The sequence below is a fragment of the Squalius cephalus genome, assembly GCF_949319135.1.
Source record: "Squalius cephalus genome assembly, chromosome: 16".
Lineage (NCBI taxonomy): Eukaryota > Metazoa > Chordata > Actinopteri > Cypriniformes > Leuciscidae > Squalius > Squalius cephalus.
In genome coordinates this window covers 12,812,038-12,836,096 of record NC_137137.1, presented here as the reverse complement: position 1 = coordinate 12,836,096, position 24,059 = coordinate 12,812,038, and the positions used below count along the sequence as shown (strand labels likewise).

Here is a 24,059-nt window from a genome sequence, read left to right as displayed (position 1 = left end):
GTTATCTACACAATGGGGTTTGTGTGCATATGTTTGTGTTTAGACTTTTAAGTATGTTTTTTTCTTTCTTGATTTATAAAGTAATTAAGATGTCAGCCCTGAGGTTGCATTTTTCATCATTTGGACGCCCTCCTACTGGACTAGCCCCTGCAGTGCCCAGCCATGTTCAGCACATATCACCCACCTGAACACAGCTGCCTGCTGCAGTGAGTATATGCTTACTGCACGGTCCATAGTCCCACAGATGGATGATTAACAGCAGGGTGCAGGGGTTTAGGTCTGTGTGTCTCAGTTTGTGCTGATAAACAAATTTACTATCTTTAGAGAGCGAGCTGTGTTAGATTGGTGGGTTGGCACCTAGAACCTGTTTGTGAATCCCCTTTTGTGCCCATTAAATATATGTCTCCATTTGTGTAGGCTAGATGCTGTAACATGAAGGTTGATTAAATGTTCCTATCGTGCGAAATAAACTAACATTAAATTAACAATTTCTACAGCAAGAAGACACTGTGTACTTTTAAATATAAAGGGTCTTTTATGGCATCGATGGCTCCATGGTATCGTTGTGAAAACTCCCTTCTGGAACCTTTATTTATATGAGTATCGTGTTGACAATTGACTCTTTTGGTTAAGCTCAACCAGTCAACCCTGTTACCCAAGTTATTGTAAAAATGTGCATTTATTTTTAGAATTAATTTTACATTGTCATGCATAACACAATAGAAAATTAATTAAAAAAACTGATTATATGAAGTACTTTTAAAGTGTCATGAATGATAGTGAATATGGTAATCACAACATAGCCTACAGTACTTTCTGTACTTTTCAACCACTGGCTGTCATTCCCAGACTGGCCGCGCAGTGGCGCAAAACGCGAGCTCCAAATGCCAATGGAGTGGGCACCGCGCTGTCATATGGTACTGTCGCCGATTCTCCAGACAGGATTGAGGCTTGAGGTGCCTCAACGGAGGCAGCCGTGACTTGGTCTTCATATCACAACTGAACCTCGACTTGGAATAACCCAGCTGTGCGTTTACACCTTTCGCCTTGTGAGCGACGCGGCATGCAGCACGGGAACAATGGGGATGGTCAGAGGTTGCGCTGAGGACGCCAGATGCCATACCGCACACATGTCCTCCCTAACATACGAATCCAGGCTCAACGCAGGTTATTGATTATGCTTGCGGGGTTCGATCGGGAGCCAGACGTTTCAGCAGCAGCAGAGAGTGCAGCGAGGTGGATGCTGCGCGGCGACGCGCCCCCTGAATCCCTAAACTGAGTGAGTATCTTCAGCAGCATCTGTATACGGCTCTCGTCTCACTGGCATGCACTTCTGCCTACGTGCTGGCCATACAACTGAACCCTGTATTAAACGCATATCAGAATGTATAGCATGATCATTTGCTGTTGGAGGTTGGAGGAATAGGCGTCCCGTTTACATTATATTAATGACTCGCATCATAAGTCAGAAGACACGTGTGCAACAGCTTCAGTGTAGCCGCATTACCCTTTGTGATTCGACGCTTAATTAAACGGTTTATAAGCAGGTTGTGGCACACTCTCTGACTCGGCGGAAACCAGCTGTTCAGCACTGCTCGGTATCATATTTAATACCGTGAATTATGGAATCAATTAAGGGGAGCAGCAACATAGCCGCTCATTTATTTGTTTCCCCTCAATTAAAAGGGATTTCGATGGAAACCTCTTGCAGTCTGCTGTGGGAGCTGGCCTCGAGGACGCGCCTGCACTGCGCGTGCATTTCCACTTTGATCTTGTGAGATTATTTCCTGAGTGCATCAGTGATTGGCGGGACGATACCCTCGGGAGCAACGAATTACTCGTGCTGAATGAGAGGTCGACCGCTGCGGGTCATAACATATCATGCATTCGCGCTACATATCACATATGAGCCAGGAAAACAATGGTGTTGCATAGTATACTGGCATACTTGACATATAGCCTACATCAGTGTTTCAGTTGAAACAGCTCACGTTTTAAAGTTCATATGGGCAAATCGAATCAAAATAGTACTTATTTTGCTAACCTGTTGTGTCTGAATAAACAGCCGCAGTAAAAGCTGACTGATCTCCTGTCTGCAAAAAAAGGGGCGCAGTAGGCTACTTTAAAGTCCCCATGAAATCAAAATTAATGTTTTTTTTTTTTTTTGGCTTTTAGTTTGCCTTACTGTTATCTATAAGCTAGTGTGCTCCAAAACCATGGCAAAAGATATTTCAAAGATATTTCTATATGTAGATTTAGAAGATATAAACATTCAAAACTTAGTCTCTCACTTCCGCTAACATGGATCAATGATTTTGATCACATCAGTTTGCTCTTCAGCTTCTCATCAGATTTTCTGTCCAATCAAATGTTCTCTATAGAATCTAAAGCGTCCTGTCCCATATATCTAGTCTCTGCCCTACATTAAAAATCGGTCACTTGTTCAACCATTTACTGTTTTCTACATGGTGAATGGCACATTGCGCGCCATATATAGTGGATAGGCTCAATTCAGACAGTGTAATGCTTTCCAATGGGGCGACTGAAGTCTGGTTTCACGTAAGTGTCACGCAAACTGCCGCAGCGCTCACACAGTCTGCTCCAGTCCAGAGACACGATAGCACAGAGTAGATAATATGCATGAGTCGGCACATACCAGAAAACATATCGGACCCATTTGAATTCAGCACAGAATCCTATTTTTAAAACAAAATGGAGGAGATTAGGAGGAAACTGCGGCTTTACCGAGCTCAACGGCTCTGGCCAAGCTGTGATATAAACTAAATTCTTCGGGGTTCGATATGTCCCTCCGAGTCTTCCTGTTTCAGTGGAAATTACGTCAACACATGTGACATGGAATAATGCCACTTCAGTGGGCCTTTAAGATGATGATGTGTAATTTGGGCACGAGACGAAGCTCACTGTACAAGTTGAGGTCGCCCGTGCCAGATAAACTGGAAAAGTCTGTAGACTAAACAGAACACTAATGACTTTAAACTAGTCTATTTTCAGTTTGTGAATTAACATTTTAGGTGAACGAAAAAAGCTCCTAAGGTTTTTAGGTTTCTTTAGCGTGTACGACCCAATAGCATTCGAGAGCGGCGTGTGAAGGACACGCCTCCTACACTGAACGAGCTGCTCAGTGCAGCATCTCTTTTGTAAACGAATATCTTCATGCGTCGATCGTTTCCGGAATCATTCAGTAATGAATGAGTCTTTCTAACGAATTGGTTTAATAATTCACTCATCAAGAATAAACATAACATATTCAATTGCCACCTACTGGCCTAACAATGTAATTTGCAGAAAGGGCTACAGTACGAATCTGAATTAATCTTTTTGTGAACGATTCAAAAGAATCAAGTTTAAATTAATCAAACTGCCAACGTTAGTGTTGAGGGAAGGCTTACCGGATCAGACTGGCGATGTACATGTCATCCATATAACAGACAGATGAAGGTTCTGTGTCATGTATGTGAGTTAGTTTGTGAGAGTGACTGGCTGCAATGAATCAGACTGTTGGGGCCCAACTGCTCAGTCATATAAACTTCCTGTTGATTGGTGGAGACTGAAACAGATATGATTTCCCTACCCTTGAGCATCAAAGAAAGCAAGCAGAATGTTCTGTACTGTCCAATTAATGGAATAAAATCCTACATTGGGTCACATGTGATACGTTGTAATGTCTGGAGTCAGGAGGGGTAAAGAACGGTTTCTAAGTAATTTTTTGTCGAAAGAGACAAGGAGGCTGCACTTGCTTGGAAATCGCAGATTATAATGTAACCTGTAAGTATAATATACAGGTGATGCAATGCATAGCAGACCTTAAATGATTTAAATGACGTTGACTCCAACATGACATAAGCATTCAGAATATTTTTAAACCCTAATAATTTCTCTCAGCTGTGTCTGCTGTGTCATCTGTGCCTGGTCTTTGTGACTAAACTTGGTCATGACAGAGGAACCAGACCAGGTTGGTCAACAAGACTCAACAAGCTGATCTTTTTCTTAATCATGAACATTGAAGTCTTCTATTTGGGAAACCTTTTACGTGAATCACATGCCTTGTTTTGTCACATCTGAAATGTGTTTCCCCTGTACTCAATTACCTGAACCTCTTGTTTATCCTGAGGTGGCCTAGCTGAACAGAGTCTACAGATTTTGAGAGAACCGTCAGAGATTTGCTGTAGGTCTGTTACGGTGCGATAAGGCCCTGCAGGCAGACATCCATTAAACTTGAGGCTCTGCTGAAGAGTTCCTTCTCTCAGTCTTATCGTGGAGCAGATGAGTGGTCATAGCTCCTCACAGGAGGAAACATACACAGCCTATATCTGTCCTTGAACATAAGAGTGTGTGCATGTGTTTGTGTCTGTGTATTTTTTTAGACCTGCAATATCTGCATGAAGAGCATTTGATTGCATGAAAATACAGGAAATCCAAATTTATTTGCCCCACCTATTGAGTACAGATTGTGTGGGTGAATGTTTTCTTAGTTTGACTGTGAAGGTCATGTGGAAGAGACCAGAATGATCAAACCAGAATGATTCACAGCAACTTGCAAAACTACATCTCCACAATGTCATAGTGAGAGGTCAGAAGGTCCTTGTCTCCTCAAAACAAAGGTCATAAGGGCAGGAATCTCTGGTGACCTTAAAATCTGCTATTTTAAGTCATTGTGTTTTGATCTGTTTCAATTCAGCACTGCAGGCTGTTCATGACACCAGTAATTTGTTTAAAAAAAAATTTCTCTTTCATTATACTAATATACTGAACAGTTTTTAAAATGGCAGATTATATTTAAATAAATAAATAATTACAATACTGTTATTATTTTAAAGCTGCGTCTGCTACTTTCTACAATTGTATTTCTTCTGATTTTCTTAAATAGTAGGATAGATGCACGAACATTCATCATATATGGTTAATGCTGATAACGGGAAATTATCAGCCTAAATTATTTATCTAAAACTATTCAAAATATGTATTTTTTGGTAATTTAAATAAAACTGAAATTATGAATTTACATTACATTTTCTAAATAAAAAATCTGAGTGATGTTTGCTAGTGCAAGTAGAATATTAAAAATCACAAGAATATAGGGTGTCTTTAAGAGGATTGCTATTCAGTTGATAGGGTGTTTTGAGTGGTTGCTAGGGTGTCTTTAGATGGTTGCTAAGAGATTGGATACTGCTCAACGTCAAAAGAGCTTATCATCAAGTTTGGTCATTATATATGGCTTCTTCAATGTGAATCAATTGAATTTTGTATCATATTTTCATCACATTCAGTTAGCATTAGCTGTTAGTGCTGTAGATGGAAATAGTAGCAACAGTGCAGCTGTAACTATCAGTTCCATCAGTCATTTATACTTAGTTCTAGAATCATTTATATCTTATCTTAAAACAAAGTAGTTATGTAAAGGTGGCACTGAGGAGTTTGGTTTGAAGGATGTGTTTGTTTTAAACCCAAGACAAGATGACAGGACACCCTGATTTACTGCTTGTTTACGAATAAACGAATAAATCGTTTAACATCCCTCATGCTAACATGCTGCTCAGAGGAGACTTAAGGGCCGTTCACACATGCAGAGATTTAAAACAAAGAAGAAGGAAGCAATGAGAGTTGATGATTTCTGATGACATGAACGTCAGTGACAGAAGTTGAGCGAACACCTAAAACATGTTTTTAGTTCATGTATTCATTTGTCGTCATCATTTTTGTAGTTTACTTTCCACTTCTATCCACTTATACCCATTCCCCCATTCTTTTTACTGATGCAAAACGGACAGAAAGAGAAGGAAAAGAGTGAAAGGGGGAAAAAACGAGAGGGGGAGGAGGCGAGAGAGTCACGTCTCTTGGGTTTGGGGGGACGTGCCAGTTTCTCTCTGACTGAAATCTAGGGCTTCACAGTAATTAAAACATGCCATTCCCCAATCTCTCTCTGTTTCTGTTTCTCTCTTTCTTCTTCCCTGTTCCATGAGCTCCTTACAAACAGGCACAATATTTCTTTTTATTTCTCTGGGGAAGTAATTGACTGGAAAATAGAAGCTGGTGTCTGACATACAGATGGAGACCTGCCATTATTACACAATCCAATTTAGTCTTCGTTAAACCAATGAGATTAATTTCAGACACATGGTTAAGAAATGAAAAACAGGGAACCCGAAAAAAAAAAAGGATTAATCATGTGATTGGGACCTGGAGTTCCATGAGTTTGGACATGCTTAGGCTTCATGAAGGACCTGTAAGCTGTTGTTGTTTGATGAATCTGCAGTTGCAGACAATAACCACTGGGGAGCAGTAGTTTAAGCATTGAAAATGCCAGCATAGTTGGCCCCTGGTGGTAAACTATCTAGATTCAATAAGCATATTTCGTAAGCTTGGAATAATTTGAAAAACATAGGCTACATAATTTAAACTGTTAAATGTAAAATTTGGCAAATCTCAAAATGCATAGCCTATCTACTTTTCATACTGCATCTTATAATGTTGTGTTGCCTAAATTTACTTGTAGGATTAAAAATTATTGATTGTAGTTTTCAGTGTTTTATTTTTTATTGAGACAAAGTAGTAGGAGGCTTATAGAAATTTTAAATCTGCAATGTATTGGTTGTCAGACATATCTGAATTTCAGCTTCGGAGGCCTTCTCAGCACTTGATACACACACAGTGGTAGAACAGTAACGATGGCGACATTTATTTTTTAAATTTTAATTCCGCCGCGAGACTTTCCCCTTTTGGAAGTGCATGCAAAGTGGATTCGTAGTGCGGAAAATAGCGTCTTCTCGAAATATCGACAACACGAACCAAACTCTTCCAGGCCTCAGCTAAAGGGAGGGCCAAAGTAGACGTTGTTCGCAGACAGCCAGTGAAGAACAGATGCAAATTTATTACATTTTGTAGGTATGAAACTGGAAGTGAGACTGGAATTGCTGATGACTCATTTCAGCAGATCTATAAAATCTATTCTTTCTTTAGGAGATAAGTTTATTTGTTGTGCACTTTTATCTGTAATATATAATTACAGTAATATAATATATTACACACTGCATGAAAGGTAATATTTGAAAAATCATAATGGGGCACTTTAATATCTATTTAATTATATAGGGGCCATCTTTTACATATTTTAACATGTTGAGCATGTTTACTGAATTTATTTATACTGTAGTCAAGAAGTTGTACATAGTCATTAAGTGCAGTAATAGATCATAACTTCTGTTAGTAGCTCTCAAGACTGGAGGGCTTGTTTCATTTGTGTTTCAATTTAAATTGTGTGGTGGACTGAAAGTCTCCAATTAAGAGTGAACAGGATGTTTTCGTTTTGCTTGGTCACATTAATCAAATATGAAGCGGTAATAATTTTAAGGGGATTGTCCTGGGTATCCTAAATTATTGCGCAGCATTAGCTGATTTTACCAATTACAGAGGATTTTGTCTTGCTCTAATGAGTTGGTTTTCAGAAAGGCAAATTAATCAGTCGGAGAATAAAGACAGGGACTGTGTATCAGAGACAGGCTTCTGCTTCTTCCCAAATAGTATCCATGTAATTACACAGGAAACAAGCTCTTTACTGTTTAATTAGCCCAGCAAAGACAAGATGTAGATTTAGCCACAAACTCCTCACATTTGCCAAGTTCGACGCAGTCCAAAAAGTGTGATGGGAGTTTAATCGTTAGTGTTCTCAGTGCTATTTTTGAGAGATGGTTGTATTTGAACTTTGACGTAGATGTGTGTGTGGACTAAAGAGCCCTAGTCTCATGAACACCATCAGTTCCAGTCTACACTACAACTTATTCTGGCCAAGAACCGCCCACGTAGACAGGAACAGACCAACACATATTGATTATACCACAATAATAGTGCCATCTTTGGTTGAGACTAGAAAACAATAACAGTTTTTAATTTATGGCAGTTATTATAGGAAATACTCAAAGTAGTAAGCCGTAAATCACAGTGTAAGGCAGCTTAAAGGGTTAGTTCACCCAAAAATAAAAATGATCCCATAATTTACTAACCCTCATGCCATCCTTGGTGTATATGACTTTCTTCTTTCAGCCAAACATAATCAGAGTTATATTAAAGGGTTAGTTGAACCACTGTTGTCACATGGACTATTTTAACAATGTCTTTACTACCTTTCTGGGCCTTGAAAGTGGTAATAACAATGCAGTCTATGGAGGGACAGAAAGCTCTCGTATTTCATAAAAAATATCTTGATTTTAGTTCCAAAGATGAATGAAGGTCTTACCGGTTTGGAACGACACGAGGGTGAGTAATTAAAGGTGGGTGAACTAACCCTTACCAAAAAGCACATCCATCCATCATAAAAGTAATCGATATGGTCCCAGGGTGTTAATAAAGGCCTTCTGAACTGAAACGATACGTTTTGTAAGAAAAATATCCATATTTATAACTTTATAAACTATAATCACTGGCTTTCTGTAACGGCTGTACACGAGTCTAGTTCCAGTGGAAGATTGTTTGGCTGAAAGAAAAAGTCATATACACCTAAGATGGCTTGAGGGTGAGTAAATTATGGGATAATGTTCATTTTTGGGTGAACAAACCCTTTAAATTCTGTAGAATATGTCAAAATGACACACGCATTGTCATCAGAAAGGTCAACATCTATACCTTTGATTGGTTTTTTTTATGTAACACTGTCTAGTCTAGTCACATATGCACATAACAGCATCTGCACCTGTTGACAGTTACAGGGACTATTTTATTCACCCAGCATGCTTCTCTGCATGAAACACATCATTATTGGGAATGACTTGACAAATCAATATGACCAACATGTGATTCTGCCATTCGGTGGGATGAAACAGTCACAGCTCCATCTAGCCTCAGAATAATGTGCTCATGACAGAACAATCCCTGATAGAGCACTCGTTTTGAGCACTGTCCTCGTCTCTTTCTTTCCAGAAACACATATGGCAACACACACTAGTAGTTTGCAACATGGGTTTTGTATTTGGTTAAGTGTCATTCAGCAGATGCTTTATATATGCAAACATGTTGTGACAGGATATTATAATGAGTGTTTGGTGTGTTTGCTGCATCAAGCTGGGAAGCCCCGTCCACTGTTACATCTCATTGGTCCAAATTCACTGGTTTGATTCACATCGCACAGCAGTTTCATGTTCAGTGTGGACAGACAAATTGCTTGTCACTTTTGTCAATAACACAAATTTGCTTGTGTTATGTGTATCTGAAAGGCATTATAGAGATGATGACTTTAGTATCTCTCTGGATCCTCAGGTACACTCATCTGATTGGGAAACAATGAAACCAAAGAAAGCTCAAGTTATTAGGCTGTCATTAGCAAATTCTATCATACCGATGCAACCTAAATAAGCAGCTCATGTGCAAAATTTAGAGTCACCTTGAATCAAAATCACAGTGGCTTTTATTATAGTCATCAGTGTTTCAATATTCTGAGCGTCTGTTTGTCTTGAGCAAATCAAATGGTGCTAAAAAGGCCCATCTGGAGAAAGAGATTATCTTTCAGTCGTTTTTAATTTCTTTAATTTGATTAGGCATTTAAGATATGAGAATAACGCACTGCCAATAAATTAATGAGATTTGAAATACGCCATGGGTGCTCTGGACAGATTTGGAGTAAGACATGTCTTATATTAAATTAAATATTAGCAATATATGTTCCTTGCAAAACAATTCTTAGTCAGAGTACTTATGGTTAATTTCGAATGGCCATAATGGAGAAACATCTTTTTGTTCAATGAGTGCGTATATCCACTTGCCGGGGCTAATGCTTGTCATGTTAATTAGGCAATCATTAACATTTTGATCTAACCAACCAAGTTTAGGTGTGACAACATTTTCCTTTTTGGGTGAACTATCCCTAAGTGCAGATCATGATTGATTTGTTTTGGTCATATTGAGTAATTCACATTGAGTCATATTGAGTTTTGTTGGTGCTGTTGGGCGGACAGAGCTCCTGTGGCGATCCTATTGTAATCTTCATTGATATCTGGAATGTGAGAGTCTGGATGTGTGCCTTAGTCTAGCACCGCATTTTTCCTTAATTTTGCCTGGCAGCCTTTGACAAACACTCTCTGTTTTCTGTGTATAAACATGATGGATCCACTCATTAATCATCAGGCATGTTTTCATTGATGCATACTCAAGAGACCCGTGTACAGTTTAAAAGGGGTCACCAGGAATTCAGGTGCAACTCAGGGCAAGTATGCATGCGTACTACACTTGTGAAAACCGCATTATAGTAAAAAGTCCTTTTTCAGTCTGACAAAGAACAAGACACAATGATAGAGACATTTTCTTAGTATTGTCTCCCTCCTTTGTTGTTTTCGACAATGTTGTTTGCTTATGCACAGAGGTATTTCAGCTCTTATCATGACTCACTTCCCTTTGATAGTGCTAAACCAAGAGCCAAAATAATTAAAACTGGGGTAATTCTTTATCTGACGAAATCCACACACTTGAGCTCATGCATGATGCCTGTAAGGTGCGAGTCGGAAATAGCCATAGAAATCCTTGTACTCCCACCAGCAGTACAAGTCTTCACAATGAAAAATAAAGACGGGATTGTGCATGGAAACAAAAGGTGACTGAGCGATTCTGGACTCACTCTCCATTCAAAAGTGCTGGCTCATTCAGAAGATTTCTGATGTAATGGAGAACATTGGACAATTGGAGAAGTGTATGCAACAACGCTGTCAAGTGTGTAGACTGTATTATACATTTGTCTCACATGGGTTCATTTCAATGCATCTGTTCTCCTGTGCAGACATTTGCGATGTCCCCTATAGAAACAGGAAGAGTTGGAGATGTGTCTGTGTGTGTGTGTGTGTATATATATATATATATATACTTTTTGTATATTACTTTAGATCTATTATATAGAATATTTGTATAATTTCTAATTCTATATTCAGTATTTAATATAAATTTAATACATAGCATATATATATACATATCATTTTGAATTTTTTTTTAATATAAATATATTTCTAAACAGTTTGTATGTATAATATCTAAAACATATATATGTATTTTATTTGTAATGCATAATAGTGTCAGGACTGCCAGGGGCCTCTAAAGCCTCAAGCCGTGTGTCCTGACACTGTCAAATAAAGTTTAACACTTTGGCTCCTGGTGAATATAGTGCATGACCACTTTGGCCCCTGGGACATTAAGCAGTAGCTGACCACTTGGACCCCCAGGCACTGCTACACTTTCTGTGTGAGCTTATTAGCATGCCACTACTATTTTTAGTCGTCTAATGTTAGTCTACCAAATCAAATGTTTTTTAAAGCAAGCAGAGCAAGGGACCTCACAGGACCATGAGTGTACTGTCATATTCATCAGAGAGCAAAATAGTGTTTTTTTATGACAAAAGTTTCAAGCAGAAACCACAACACTGTATCTGTTTAGAAAGGGGCCTAAGTGACATGTAAAAGCTCAGGGTTTCAGCAACTGCGTTTACTGTCGCCTGTTTGTTCACAGCAACAGACAGATGAGGTACCTGATGATCGTGAATCTTCGTATGAAAAATGCCCCCTAGTCTGAAGCAAATGATTTCAAACAAATGCTGAGTGACAGTCAGTGGGCAGAAAATGACACACCGTGGGAGAGAAGAGAGAGAGACCTACAGGAGACACACACAGAGAGAAAGACAAAATAAAAGTACAAGAGTGAGACAGAGAGAGAACAAGAGAAAGTGTGGGGGAGAGTCATTCTCTGTCATTCATTCACACTCCAAAGAATAGCTTCAGGGAAGGAATAAAAGAGCAGGGGCATCACTAGGCCCTTTTAAGGAGGGCTTTACACCCCCCCCCCCCAATTTCCACCTTTCCAAATTTGCGATTAACTCCGTAATATATACACTAATTCGTGATCGCCTCAGTCCCCTTTAAAACTCATATGAAACCAGCGACAGGCTTCGTCTCATCTCCGTATTTTTAGTCTGCGTTATTCAGCGTGTTCTTCAATCCATAGCAGTGCAACACCAGCGTCAAAAACAGAGGACAACGTGTGTGCATTTATTAATAGATTGTTATGATATCTGCATCAGTGTTTCATGTTTCATGTCATTTTTATGTTAAAAGTGTTTGTTTTCCACCAGATGACAGAAATCCTCCAAAAGCATGGCACATTTTCCACATTATCTCCATGAATGAAAATGATAAATGTAGATCTTCTTTAAAGTTAGACAATTGCAGTTCTATAAAGTTTGTCTATATTCTTAATGAATATTAGCTGGTTATTTAAAATGATTAGAAATGAACTCAATATTCAGGGATTGAATTTATAGGTAGTGTAGTAGAACATCACTGTATTGTTCATGCCTACCCTAGTATACAAACAATTTATAATTTTTTTTTTTTAAATCATACTCTCATTGGTGGCTGAGACCCCCTAATATTGAAATAGCCCCTGTAAAAGAGTATGATTCATTTTTGTTATCCCTCTGATGGGTAAAAAAGGCTTTACAAAGCATAAAAGAACTGATTCTAGCACCTCCACTTTTCCCTTTCAGATCTTGTGGACAGTGTTTGAGAGTGTGTGTGCATATGTGTGTGCGTGTGTGAGGGCGTGCGTGAAAGTGTGTGTGTTAGCACTTCCACATGGCCTCCATGCAGGACGGGGTGAACTTCTCTGCTCATCCCTACGGCAAAGTACTGCTGCTGGGGGCCATCGCCGCCGCCTCAGCCTTCGTTGTCACCATTCTCATCGTCGTGCTATGTGTGGGCTGCCAGAGGTGAGTTGCACACTAACACATATGCTCATATATAAAATGCTCGAATTTCTTGTCCTCTCTGCTCGTTTGTTTAGATTCATATTCAGGGTTGCTTGCTTGTTCAAACCCCTAACCTAAGTATAGTGCATAACTCATCCTGCTTTTGTGTTGCATACATAATACCTCAAATCATGCAGCTCATGAGGAGAGGGTTCAAATAAAACGGTGAAAAACATCCTTAGACTTCCACTGAAGGAAAGACACCATATATTGTGACCAGATTGTTATAGAGACATCGGCTAGAACACAACAGAAACCATCTAGAAACACCCTAGCAATAACCCAGAACACCAAGAAAACAAATACACCAAACCATAAAATGCAAGTCCTGTGATGGCAAAACTGTATATTTAGCTGAATTTTGCAGAGATCATTTAAATATTCAGATTTTCTGCTCAAGAGATGTTAATCTCTTATTATTATCAATGTTGAAAACAGTTGTGCTGCTAATTATTTTGTGGAAACCTTGATACTTTCTGTTCAAAATTATTTAATGAATAGAAAGTTCAAAAGAACAACATTTATTGAATTTTTCTTTTTAATGTATTTTCATTCCATCTGCTAGAACCAAGATTTATTTCCCCAGTCCATTGCACTCAATAAATTAGAACACCGGCAGATCTTACTTTCTAATGTAGGCCTTATATTAGTACAGTATTTTTGAATAAACAGAGATTTTGACCAACATGTTCACACCAAACTAGTATTCTCATACTTGCTTATGACAATGTGATTTATACATCTTCATAACAGGAATATCACAGAAAATGCTCCTGTAATGTGAAGGCATATGTAATATGTGTTTGTTCTAGGATAAAAGCCAGAGATCATCTGTCTTCACCCATCACTGTCACCAAGGTCTTTTATAGAGCTTATTCAAAAATGGCATTGAAGTTCACCCACTCCTCTTTCATGCTCACTGGGTAATGGTGGGGATGTCATTTTGACATGGCAGTGATGTTTAAACAGGAAGTGCCTGTTTAGTGTTTTTTTTTTTTTTTTTTACTTTTCCATCTCTCTCTCTTGTTCCACCGATGATAGCACAGAACGCGCTGTGTGAATGCTAATGTCTCATTTTGTCAAAGCACATGATGCATCTGGTAGTGGGAGGACAAAGAAAAAGAATTAGGGGAATGAGAGATAGAGGGATAGAGGAAATTCAGATCCTGTGGGAAAAAGTAAATGAAAAAAACACTGTAGTCAAAGATGAACTTAACTAAAATGTTACTAATATAAGATTTCATATAAGAATTCTTGCATTTGAACGTCTATAATGTGCGGCTTATAAAGGAATAGTTCACCCAAAAATGAAAGATGAAACAGTTCATAAAACCAGTCGGAATTATTCATTTATGATTCAGACTGATCCGGTTCTCACTGACCCGCTAATTCAGTGATTCCTTTGTAGTGGTTAACTGACCAATGTAGGGGAAGATTGTAAATTTCAGTCAATTTGTCACACAAAGCAATGAAATAAAGTGCACGAGTAGTAAGGACCACTGTTATGATGATTTTGTGTTATTTTGAAAGCTTCAAAGCCCACATATTGTAACTACATGAAAAAAACATAATATTTTTTTTGGGGTGGGTGAACTGTCCCTTTAAAGAGCACAAGGCAAAATTGAAGCTTACGTGATAACTTCTCTTCACTAACCTTCCACATAATTCATATCATGTTAGTCTTGAACAAGATAAATATATGGGTTTAAAAAGCTGTAGTTGTAGACTATATATTTATTCCAAAAAGTTTTTTGAGAAGGGTAAATGTTCTGGCGTGATATTACACTAATGTTTTTTTATTCTGTTATGTCTTAAAAAACAAAATATCAGTGATTCACTGTAATCTCAGTAATAGCTTTAGTACTTTACAAAATCCTTTTTGTATCTATTTCTCCTGCTGTTCTTCTGAGGGCAGATTCCTGATACCTACTCTGTTCCTGTAATCTTATCAAAGCAATGCTAGGCAATCAGAAGAGAACGACAGACATGTTTTTCCAAGAATAAACAGATGTCTGGTCAAATTTGGCAGAACATTCCGGGCAATGGGTCTGGATCGGGGCTCTGTGTACGAGTGAGAGAGGAAAGTTTAGATTCTGGAGTCACCGAAAGACATGAATGTTGGTGTACTTCTTGTCTGTTCATGAAGTAATTAATTCTCGGCATCTATTCAACTATTTTAGTGATGTTAGAATTGTATTATGTTGATTATTTGATTGATTTTCTGTGTGGCTAAGTTTTGGCCTGAACACCGTCACTATGCAGTTACTCAGATGCCTGTTAATTATCCAGTGAAAGCCTTCTGTTGTTTCAAATGCCAATCTGGACTCGTTTCGAGGACAGTTCATCTTGAATACACTTGCACAGTTACTACTTCTGACCAAATGACTTCACTCAAACAGTTTATGAAAAACAACTGCCTTGAATCCTTTGAGTAGCCTAATTGAATTGAAATGTGCATTTTCTTCCCGCACTAGATAAACAGTTGGAACTACTAAAGTAAATTGAATCAGGGGGCTCAAATGAGTCAGCGCATTCCGTCTCCATAAATCCATGGATAAACAAAGCATTTGAAGTTTGAACCTCACATTCTAAAATGTTTGATTTGGGAACTGATTCACATCTCTCTGATTGTGTCCTGCAGAAAGGGGAAGACACACAATGGCCCTGGAGAGGAGAGGAAGCACAGGCTCATGGACATGGTGAGAAGTTTTAAGTCTCTTCTGGGTCTCATTCACTAATAATTGCACACAAGTTGTACATATCCTTATCCATTTAGTTTCCCACTAGTTTATGAATGTATAATTTAATGTAATGTAATATAATGTATATCTCAGTTGTTTTGGAAAGAAGTCTCTTTTGCTCACCAAGGTTGCATTTATTTGATAAAATAATATTGTGAAATATCATTACAATTTATAATTACTGTTTTTTTTATTTCAATATATTTTAAAATGTAATTTTTTAGCAGTAATCCTCCCAGTCTTCAATGTAACATTATCTTTCAGAAATGATTCTAATATGCTGATTTGGTGCTCAAGAAAGAGTTGCTGCTTAATATATTTCTGAAAACTGTGTTTACATTTTTTTTCAGGAGTCTTTGAATATAATATAATGTTTCTAAGAACAGCATTTATTTCAAATATGTGACCCTGGACCACAAAACCAGTCACATGGGTCAATTTTATGAGATTGAGATTCATACATCATATTAAAACTGAATAAATAAGCTTTCAATTGATGTATGGTTTGTTAGGATATGACAATATTTGGCAGAGATAATGAAAATCTGGAGTCTGAGGGTGCAAAAAAATCTAAACACTGAGAAAATCGCCATTTATGTTCGCAATTATTCTGCATTCACTCACAAAAATAAATGTTTTAGATATTTACAGTAGGAAATTTACAAAATATCTTAATGGAACATGATCTTTACTTAATAGCCTAATGATTTTTCACGATAATTTTGGCCCATACAATGTATTGGTCATTGCCACAAATATACCTGTGCTACTTGTGACTGGTTTTGTGATCCAGGGTCACATATAAGTATTTTGTAACATTATAAATGTCTTTATTTTCATCAATTTAATGTGTCCTTGCTAAATAAAAGTATTCATTTCTTTCAAAAAATTAAATCTTACTAACCCCAAACTTTTGTATATACGTTGACAGAAAGAGAGAGTATCCTAAACTGCAACCTTATTGATAAATCATAATTTCTGTATGAAAACATTTACAGACAGGATGTGTATGCATGGCTAGTGAATGAAACCCTTTCTCCTTCCTTGCAATCAATTCCTTCTTTTCTACGTATTTTCTAAGCAACCCAGGTCTGGGCTCAGTTCCATGTCAGTTCAAGCAGTTCATGGTTTTGTTTCAGGATTTGAATTCTTCCCACTAACTAGTTTTCAAGTAACAAATTGAAGGCTCCTCCGGAATTTAATTAATCTTCTTAATCGGCTCAGTGGAAATGGATCTGACCTAAACTTTGAATGGATCTCTTAAGCTTTAAATCTAAAACAAAGGCATTTGAGCCATTTCACTTTTTTTAGCACCACACACAGTAAGACACCCTAATGTAGATGTATTTATTGCCATGTACTAGCTTGGCCCAACAATATGCCCGACATAGGCTGAATTGGAAAACTGACAATTTTGTTGTATTGGTTATACTGTGTTTTATTTTTATTTGAACACACATTTTAAGCAGTTTATCTTTGCATCTTTTTTCAGAGTATACTGCGGCAGTCCAAGCTGCGCTCCATCAGTAAGTCAGACACCAAGCTTCATGAGATGAACAGACTCAACTGCAATGGCAAGAGTATGTACTGTAAAATCACATCTCTTAAAGCTCTTAAAGTCTCTAGCTCTTCACACATACCTGCAGTTCGGGGGGAAGGTCTGAGCATGGTACCAACTGCATTCCGGTAGTTTCAATGAGGCTATTTTAGTAGATGTAATTACTTTTACTCTATAGTGATTGGCATGTGTCTGCTGCCCTTTGCCTCTGCAGTTTCGAGCAAATCTTTTTACTGTCTCTTTGGAAAAAAAAAACCAATAGTTTTGCTGCTCAGATTTTAAGCTCTCGACTTCAATTAATATCATGCTGCTCTCTGTAGAATCTTCTAAGAAGAACCGTCCCGCCAGCATGGATCTGCTCCTACTCCCTAGCCGTCGCTCAAACTCCGACCTGCGTTCTCAGGGCCGCCAGCTGCCTCAGATCCCCTCTGGTGAGGACGGGGAACACACGTACGCCGAGGTGGGCCGCCGCTCTTCTCCCACACGTGGTTCTGAGGATGCCCGCTATGGCGTCGGAGGTCGAGCTGGGGAGACGGACACCCCCGCCCCACCGGCGGTCCCTGCTAATACCCCAGCTCCACCTGATCCTGACGGGGACTGCTTAGAGGGTGGGATTCCGGAACCTGAGACCCTCCCCCAAGTATTAAACACGCCCCCTCAACCGCAGGAGACAGTGGAGTACGCCTGCATCAGAAAGGTCCGGAGAGTGGACAAAGCCGCCCAGAAGAGGGACAATGGGACGGAGACCGAGGAGGGGCTTGGACAACAACGACACAGTAGTGGGGACATCCGGCATGCCCCACCCACTCACCCAGCCCCGCCTCCAACGCACCCACACAGTCAGAAGATGCCTCGGAAAAACATGGAGGGCTTCAACCTACCGTCTTTCCCTAAGGTATCTACATATCTGTCTATGTATATCTACATGCCTATGTATCTGTCTATCTATCTACCAAGACCTATAAAACCTATAAAAACAATTATTTTCTATTTAAAAAGTGTCATACAAGTAGTCATACAAGTTTATTGGGTTCATATTGCAATTCTATTTGGTACATTCAAGAACGGAATAAGAATTTAAAGGATATTCTCAATTCCATTCTGAATGGTGCACAAACCTGCATTTACATCTACTGTACATTTATGCATTTGGCAGACGCTTCCTGGGAATCAAATGTTGCTAGCACCATGCTCTACTGCTTGGGTCTATAACCATCATATACTGTATAGCAGTGAACAAGAACAATGCAGTTAATTACTATCAATGCTAAAATGCTATAAATGAATCAAGCCAATCAATTCATTAATTGTGATTATATCACTTCTACACATACATTCAGCATGTAATTCACTAAGTCATGCAACACTGCAACGGCATTTCGCTGAGACTACAAATGCAAAGAAGTTCTGCAGTATATAAAAGCATTGTTGCTCATAAAAACTATTTGTCTCTTCATGACCATTAAAAGCCTTTGACTCACTGTAATTTCCGATTGCTCTTTAAATTGTGTCTTAAAATGGAATATATAAATAGAAGCATGCTGGGAATGTCTTCCTCTATTTTTGTGTGCCTCAGCACTAGTGTGGACTTGCAACTAAAGTGGGTCTGCAATTAAGTACACTGTAAGTGTACTTCATTATTTCCTCTGTAAGAAAACTGTCCAAATCAATGACACTTGCGAGCATTGTGTTCCATCCACAGCATTCGGGGTGTTGGATGCTCATAGGTACTAAACTATGAGGATGATGCAACCGGCGGAAACGCAGAGTGAAACCTCTCATTCACTGAAACCCTGGCAAACAGCCAGACCCATAAAATGGGCCAGTTCTAATGGGAGACAAAGTGAATTCCAATGTTGAACGAAAAAGGCTAAAACAACATGCTAATTCCTGCCTTAAAAGTGGCTCTGTGACACACCCCATTGCCCACCTTCCGTTTCTCTTGCATAACAATGAGGAGAAAATGCACAGCAAGCATCAGCCTGTTCCCTTACAGCCCGAGTACAGGAAACACATTAAGCTCAATATCATTAGATGCAGAAGATGGTTAGACATGAGGGCAGGCATTAAGATGGGGGATTGTAGCTTGATTATGGTACATAGGCGTATTTTCAGAGGAGTTTTGAATCGACTCCTCAACTGACCTTTGCAAAGTCTTTGTGGATTTCTCACATCCAGACTATGAAACCATTTTAAAGGGTTTTTATCTTCTTTGATTTCTTTTACTGTTACCTACAACAGCTAAAAATATATACCCAAAAACTAGGAGTAATTCAACCTCAAGTGAAAATTCTATCTCAACCTCATTCCATTCCCAACCCGTATTACTTTATTTTTTTTATTTTTCACAAAAAAATGTCCTGTCCCAATATCCTGGCAACTCTTTTCAATATAATGAGTGAAACAGCTGATTTGTTCACAAATTGGACTCGTCTAGTAAGTTCTTGAGTTCAACTTACTGACTTGATTCAGTTGCAGCTCACTGGAAGTGACTATCAGTGGCTAATGACCGAAAATTTAATTTGTCTCACACAGAGACATTAAAAAGATTTAATATTGCACACAAGTTGTGTAAGTTTTGCACATTTTGAAGCTCCTTTAGTGTTGCATAGAAGAAATAAAGTCATACTGATTTGAAACAACATGAGGGTGAGTAAATGATGTCAGAATTCCTTTTTTGGTGAACAATTTCTTTAAAACCACTGGTTTTAAACCTGTGAACTGTGCTTGGAGGTCATGATGAATTAGATATGCTGAGCTTTACTCCCCAATGTATATTGTTTGAGATGGCTCCTTAAACTGTAATATAATATTTATTCTAGTCAATTGTTTTTAATACTTTAGGAGGCAGTGTTTATGGGAAATGGAGAGCAGTACATATGGAAACCTCCGGAAGAGGATGACATCATCTTCCAGCACAAGCAGATGGGTATTCAAAGCTCTCATGCGGGAGAGAATATGGCAGCATCTGCAGCAGGGGTGAGTGTGCATTTAGTTTTCCACACAGTCCTGAGAAACATCCTCTACTTCTCATTCTGTGCAGTCAAAAAGTCTTGTAGGGTATTATACAGTCTAGAAACATTGTCTGTAGATGATCCCAGAGCACTTCCTTACCCCTAAACACTGTTTCAGAGTTAACTAGAAGCAGCTGTAAAATGTGTATTCTTAAAAGACCAAACATTTGGAGTAAAAGATGTATACACAGATTTTCCACTCACAAATACATTTCAGATGGTTCGTCTCTTTATTGTCATATAGATCACAGAGATGTATTCGAAAGTCTGCAAACCGGGCAAAAAGAAGCGAGGCGTGCCCGGCTCGCCCCCCGCTGCGAGGGACATCAGCGGCTATAGGACCTTGGCTCGGGGTGACCGCGGTGAGCGTGACGGGGGTTTCAGCGTGGTAGTCAAACCCCAAACATGGGCACCGCAGGAGGGCAAAGGCTCGAGAGCGCCTCCCGGCTGCATGGAGGACCACTGCTACGAAGCCATCAGCACCGAGGAAACAGACCTGGCTTACGAGACCATGGAGGGTGGGGGAGGCTGGAGGCGAGACAGGCCTCCGCCCAATGCCAGCGCCACCTTGCGACCCAAGCGGAAGCGGCCCCAGCAGCCCTTACAACAACCACCACCACCCCCTCCACCCCCCCAGCAGACCCCCAAACTACAGCATCTCCCGGCCAAAGCAATGCTGATGCCCGGGGAGAGCCTGTACGAGAGCATCCCTGACCTGAAGCAGGGCTCGGCCACCTCCAGCACAACCACCATCTTTACTTTTAATGACGGTATGGAGATGTATGTAACTGGCCTGTAGGGGGCGCTCTAGTAAAGGGAACTTTCCTCTCTAGGGCTTGAATTTTGAATTGGGACACGCGCACGTGTCGTAACCCAATGGGATACGCGCATTGTGCCACTGCTATATATTTTACATGGGTTCCAAGTATTAGTTGAGCATTAATTGAGTTTTGTAAGTCTAGTTAAAGGTCAGTATTCTCGCTGCACAAAATGATAGAATGAAATGATTTCGATTAGTCGCACGCCTCATCCCGAGGAAGAAAAATAGTCACCAGCCATGACATATTACCACAGACAAAACATATCACACCTAACAGTAGCATTCCTGTAGAGGGAATTCTTGTTTATTTGTCATTAAATGTTGTATTTTCGAGCAAAGTGACCATCGGAATTGCGGGTCAGACTCGTATTTGATGCCTAGAAAATCCCAAAGGAGAAAAAAACCCGAGCACAAGCCAATTACAAAAGCAACTTGTGAAAAAGCACAGTCTAATTGTGTTCTACGGCCATCTGAGGAATTTTTTTTGATTCAAAGCACTTACTGTAGCAAAGCTCTGTCCCGTTTCAAAAATGAATATATAGAAAGTGAACTTTATCAGAGAGCCAATCAAAAGCTATTGCCAAGCAAAATATCATATATTGACAAAAAGCCTTTATTTAATCGAATAGAAGAATTGATCCTATTTTAAAACAGCTAAAAGCTATCTATTATCTAAAAGCTTTAGGAAATACATGGCTCTATTTTTGTAATATCAAAGCCTCTATTTCTGTAAAAAATTAATCACATAATTTTAGTTCAAATAAAGATTCTAATTCGATTGGTCAAACAGATCTTGTAACGCCAAGAAAGTATTTTCTTATAAGCACAAATATTTCATGCTCAGCATGTTGTCTGTCATAGACAGTCCCCTTATAAAATTGAAGAGTACATATAAAAAATTAATAGATGGTAAATTTCAGTTGTCAATAAAGCAAGATCCCGGAGGGAATTAGCAAAAGCTCAGGGACAGTGAACAAAAATATTAAATAATTGCACACAAAAACGTTATGACATATCTGACGGGAGACCCCCAATGTCTTTTCATGTTATTTTTTGTTTTGGTCATACATCAATTCAAACTGTCACATGAGTCACCACAGTGCTTCAATGCGGTAAAATAAGTGTTTTTCTTTGTCAGTAATGTTTATGCACTTTGCCTGATTAAAAAGATGCATGCTTTCAAGAAAAAAAAAACCCTTGTAAAGGGATAAAAAAAGAAAAGAAAGTAAAGTGAAACTAGCACTGTCCTGTGGTATCAGAGAATGGTTTATTTCTTGCTGTTGTTGGTGGATTGTTTGATTTATATGCCTTTTTCTTCATCTGAGAAAGAGCACAAAGTGAATCACTTCAGGACTGGGGAGACCAATGATGACCCGAGGAGGACTCTCTAAATAAAAAAACTGGACAGTTAGGAATATAACACAATTGGTCAGAAGAAATGTATCATAGACAATCCCTTTCCCCCCATCTTTTCAGAAGCAGTCAGGATGTCCACGTATGTCCAGATAAGATTGAATGGAATTGCATATATCAGATGGTTGCAAAAAATCTCCTGTATGTTATATGGAAATAATGGGAGTTTAAAAAAAGTTACAATGACAAAGCGATTTAAAATTAGTGTATGTTGCCCCGTAGGTCTATGGGAAGGGGTGTTTGGGGTTTTATGGCCAGACAGTGACGAGCTTCACCAGTGGACAATGTCAAACTATCTGTGATCTGTGGACTATAGCCGCTCTCTCAGTGTCTTTGAATCTGATGCTAATGTGATCTGGATTAAATTATCCCAAATAGCTGGAGCACTCAGAAAGGGGCTCAGGTCAACCAAATATAATCAAACCGCTTGTCTAAGCCTTCGTTGCTATCAAATGTTGGTGCAGTGTTGTAAATATGTTACAAACAGAAGAAATGCAGAAAAGGGGGAGGGAATTTGCTCTTGGTGTTCCTGAAAGTATTTGTTTCTTTCCGGTTGTCCTTTCGGAATGATTTTTCTCTGGTGAAAAATTATCTCAGCAGTATCTCTGTGAGTTTTGATTATGTGCTTTGGGATTTTTTTGTTTTCCACATCATTTTAGCTATATTGTGTATCTCAAAGACCAGTTGAGTTTAGTGTGGCAGCTAATGTTGTGCGTTTGCTTATCAAACAACAGGGTGGTGTGTATTAAAGCTGTGTAATTAAGTACTAATGTGCAAAAGATTGTAATGTTTTTATATCAAAATGACTATTCATAAAAATGTCGGGTCAAGTTTATACTTTTTTAAATAAAGTAGCACTTCAAAAAAACACAAAGCATAGAGCATTTACATAGTGTTTTCTCCCAATAAGTCATTCATTCTTGAAAGAGACAATATAAGTAAGAGCTGAGACACAGGAACAATTATTTTGTTTGTAGACATTTGTAGCACAAACTAGTTATTTGATACTTATAAGTGTGCCGACTAGCACACACATAGCTCCACATTGGTGGAGTCACAAACAACGGACAATGTAAAAAAACATGGGAAAGGGTGGAATACACTATATTTAATAGCAAATACCAAAGTTAAGGAAGAGATGGACCTGCGAAGTTGAGGATCATGTAAAATATGAAATCGTATATGACTGTTCTTATATAGATGCATTAACAAAAAAAACTAAAAAAATATTTAAGTTGGGTTTAAGTCATTTAAAAAGGGGTTTTAACTGCAAACAAAAACATTGAAGATGTAAATAAGCAAAAGTCTTGCTCCTCCAACTTACTGACTTACAAAAGAACCAGATGTGCGCCTGTGTTAGATTTGCATTCTGTGATGTCTGTAGGCATCAATGCTAAAGGGTTCAGCAAATATTCCAGAGGACATTTCTCATTCTAAATCTGGATGTGATTAAGCTCTGATTAAACTGGCTTTGATTAGTTTATACACTCAGGTAGATGAGGAATTGCATTAGAGTTCTTTGTTAACCCTAATTAGCCATTGAAGCTGCAGTCACATCAGCCTTTCACTATGGTACATGCTGTTCCTATGACAACTGCCTCACTGTCATGGTATGGTATTTAAGAATTCCCCTCCATTGAGACAAAATCTCATCGCATTTCACAGTAAGATTACATTAAAAACAGATGGAGGAGGTCACAGGGATTTTTCTCTCTTTTATTTC

The 24,059-nt window shown here is 38.8% G+C and overlaps 2 protein-coding genes across 3 annotated transcripts in view; one reads left to right on the top strand and one right to left on the bottom strand.

The window, feature by feature from the left end:
• The window catches only part of uckl1a (uridine-cytidine kinase 1-like 1a), a 44,634-nt gene that overhangs the window by 6,575 nt on the left and 14,000 nt on the right, over positions 1 to 24,059 (bottom strand). The gene's annotated exons all lie outside the window — the stretch shown is intronic.
• LOC307173984 (uncharacterized protein) lies at positions 917 to 23,197 on the top strand. 2 transcript variants are annotated; one of them, XM_079897591.1, is made up of 7 exons: positions 917 to 1,279; positions 12,530 to 12,751; positions 15,432 to 15,489; positions 17,024 to 17,057; positions 17,410 to 17,984; positions 19,934 to 20,068; positions 20,348 to 22,104. In XM_079897591.1, the coding sequence occupies exons 2-7, from the start codon at positions 12,618 to 12,620 to the stop codon at positions 20,900 to 20,902; spliced, it is 1,491 nt and encodes a 496-aa protein (XP_079753717.1). In that variant the 5' UTR covers positions 917 to 1,279; positions 12,530 to 12,617; the 3' UTR covers positions 20,903 to 22,104. The 2 variants fall into 2 exon arrangements, with proteins under 2 accessions (XP_079753717.1, XP_079753716.1); XM_079897590.1 differs by having other exon boundaries at positions 937 to 1,279; positions 17,024 to 17,111; positions 20,348 to 23,197.

Coding starts and splice junctions, on each gene's coding strand:
- LOC307173984 (XM_079897590.1), top strand. CDS start 12,618: ATGGCCTCCATGCAGGACGGGGTGAACTTCTCTGCTCATCCCTACGGC. Junction 12,752..15,431: donor CTATGTGTGGGCTGCCAGAG/GTGAGTTGCACA, acceptor TGTGTCCTGCAG/AAAGGGGAAGACACACAATG. Junction 20,069..20,347: donor TGGCAGCATCTGCAGCAGGG/GTGAGTGTGCAT, acceptor ATTGTCATATAG/ATCACAGAGATGTATTCGAA.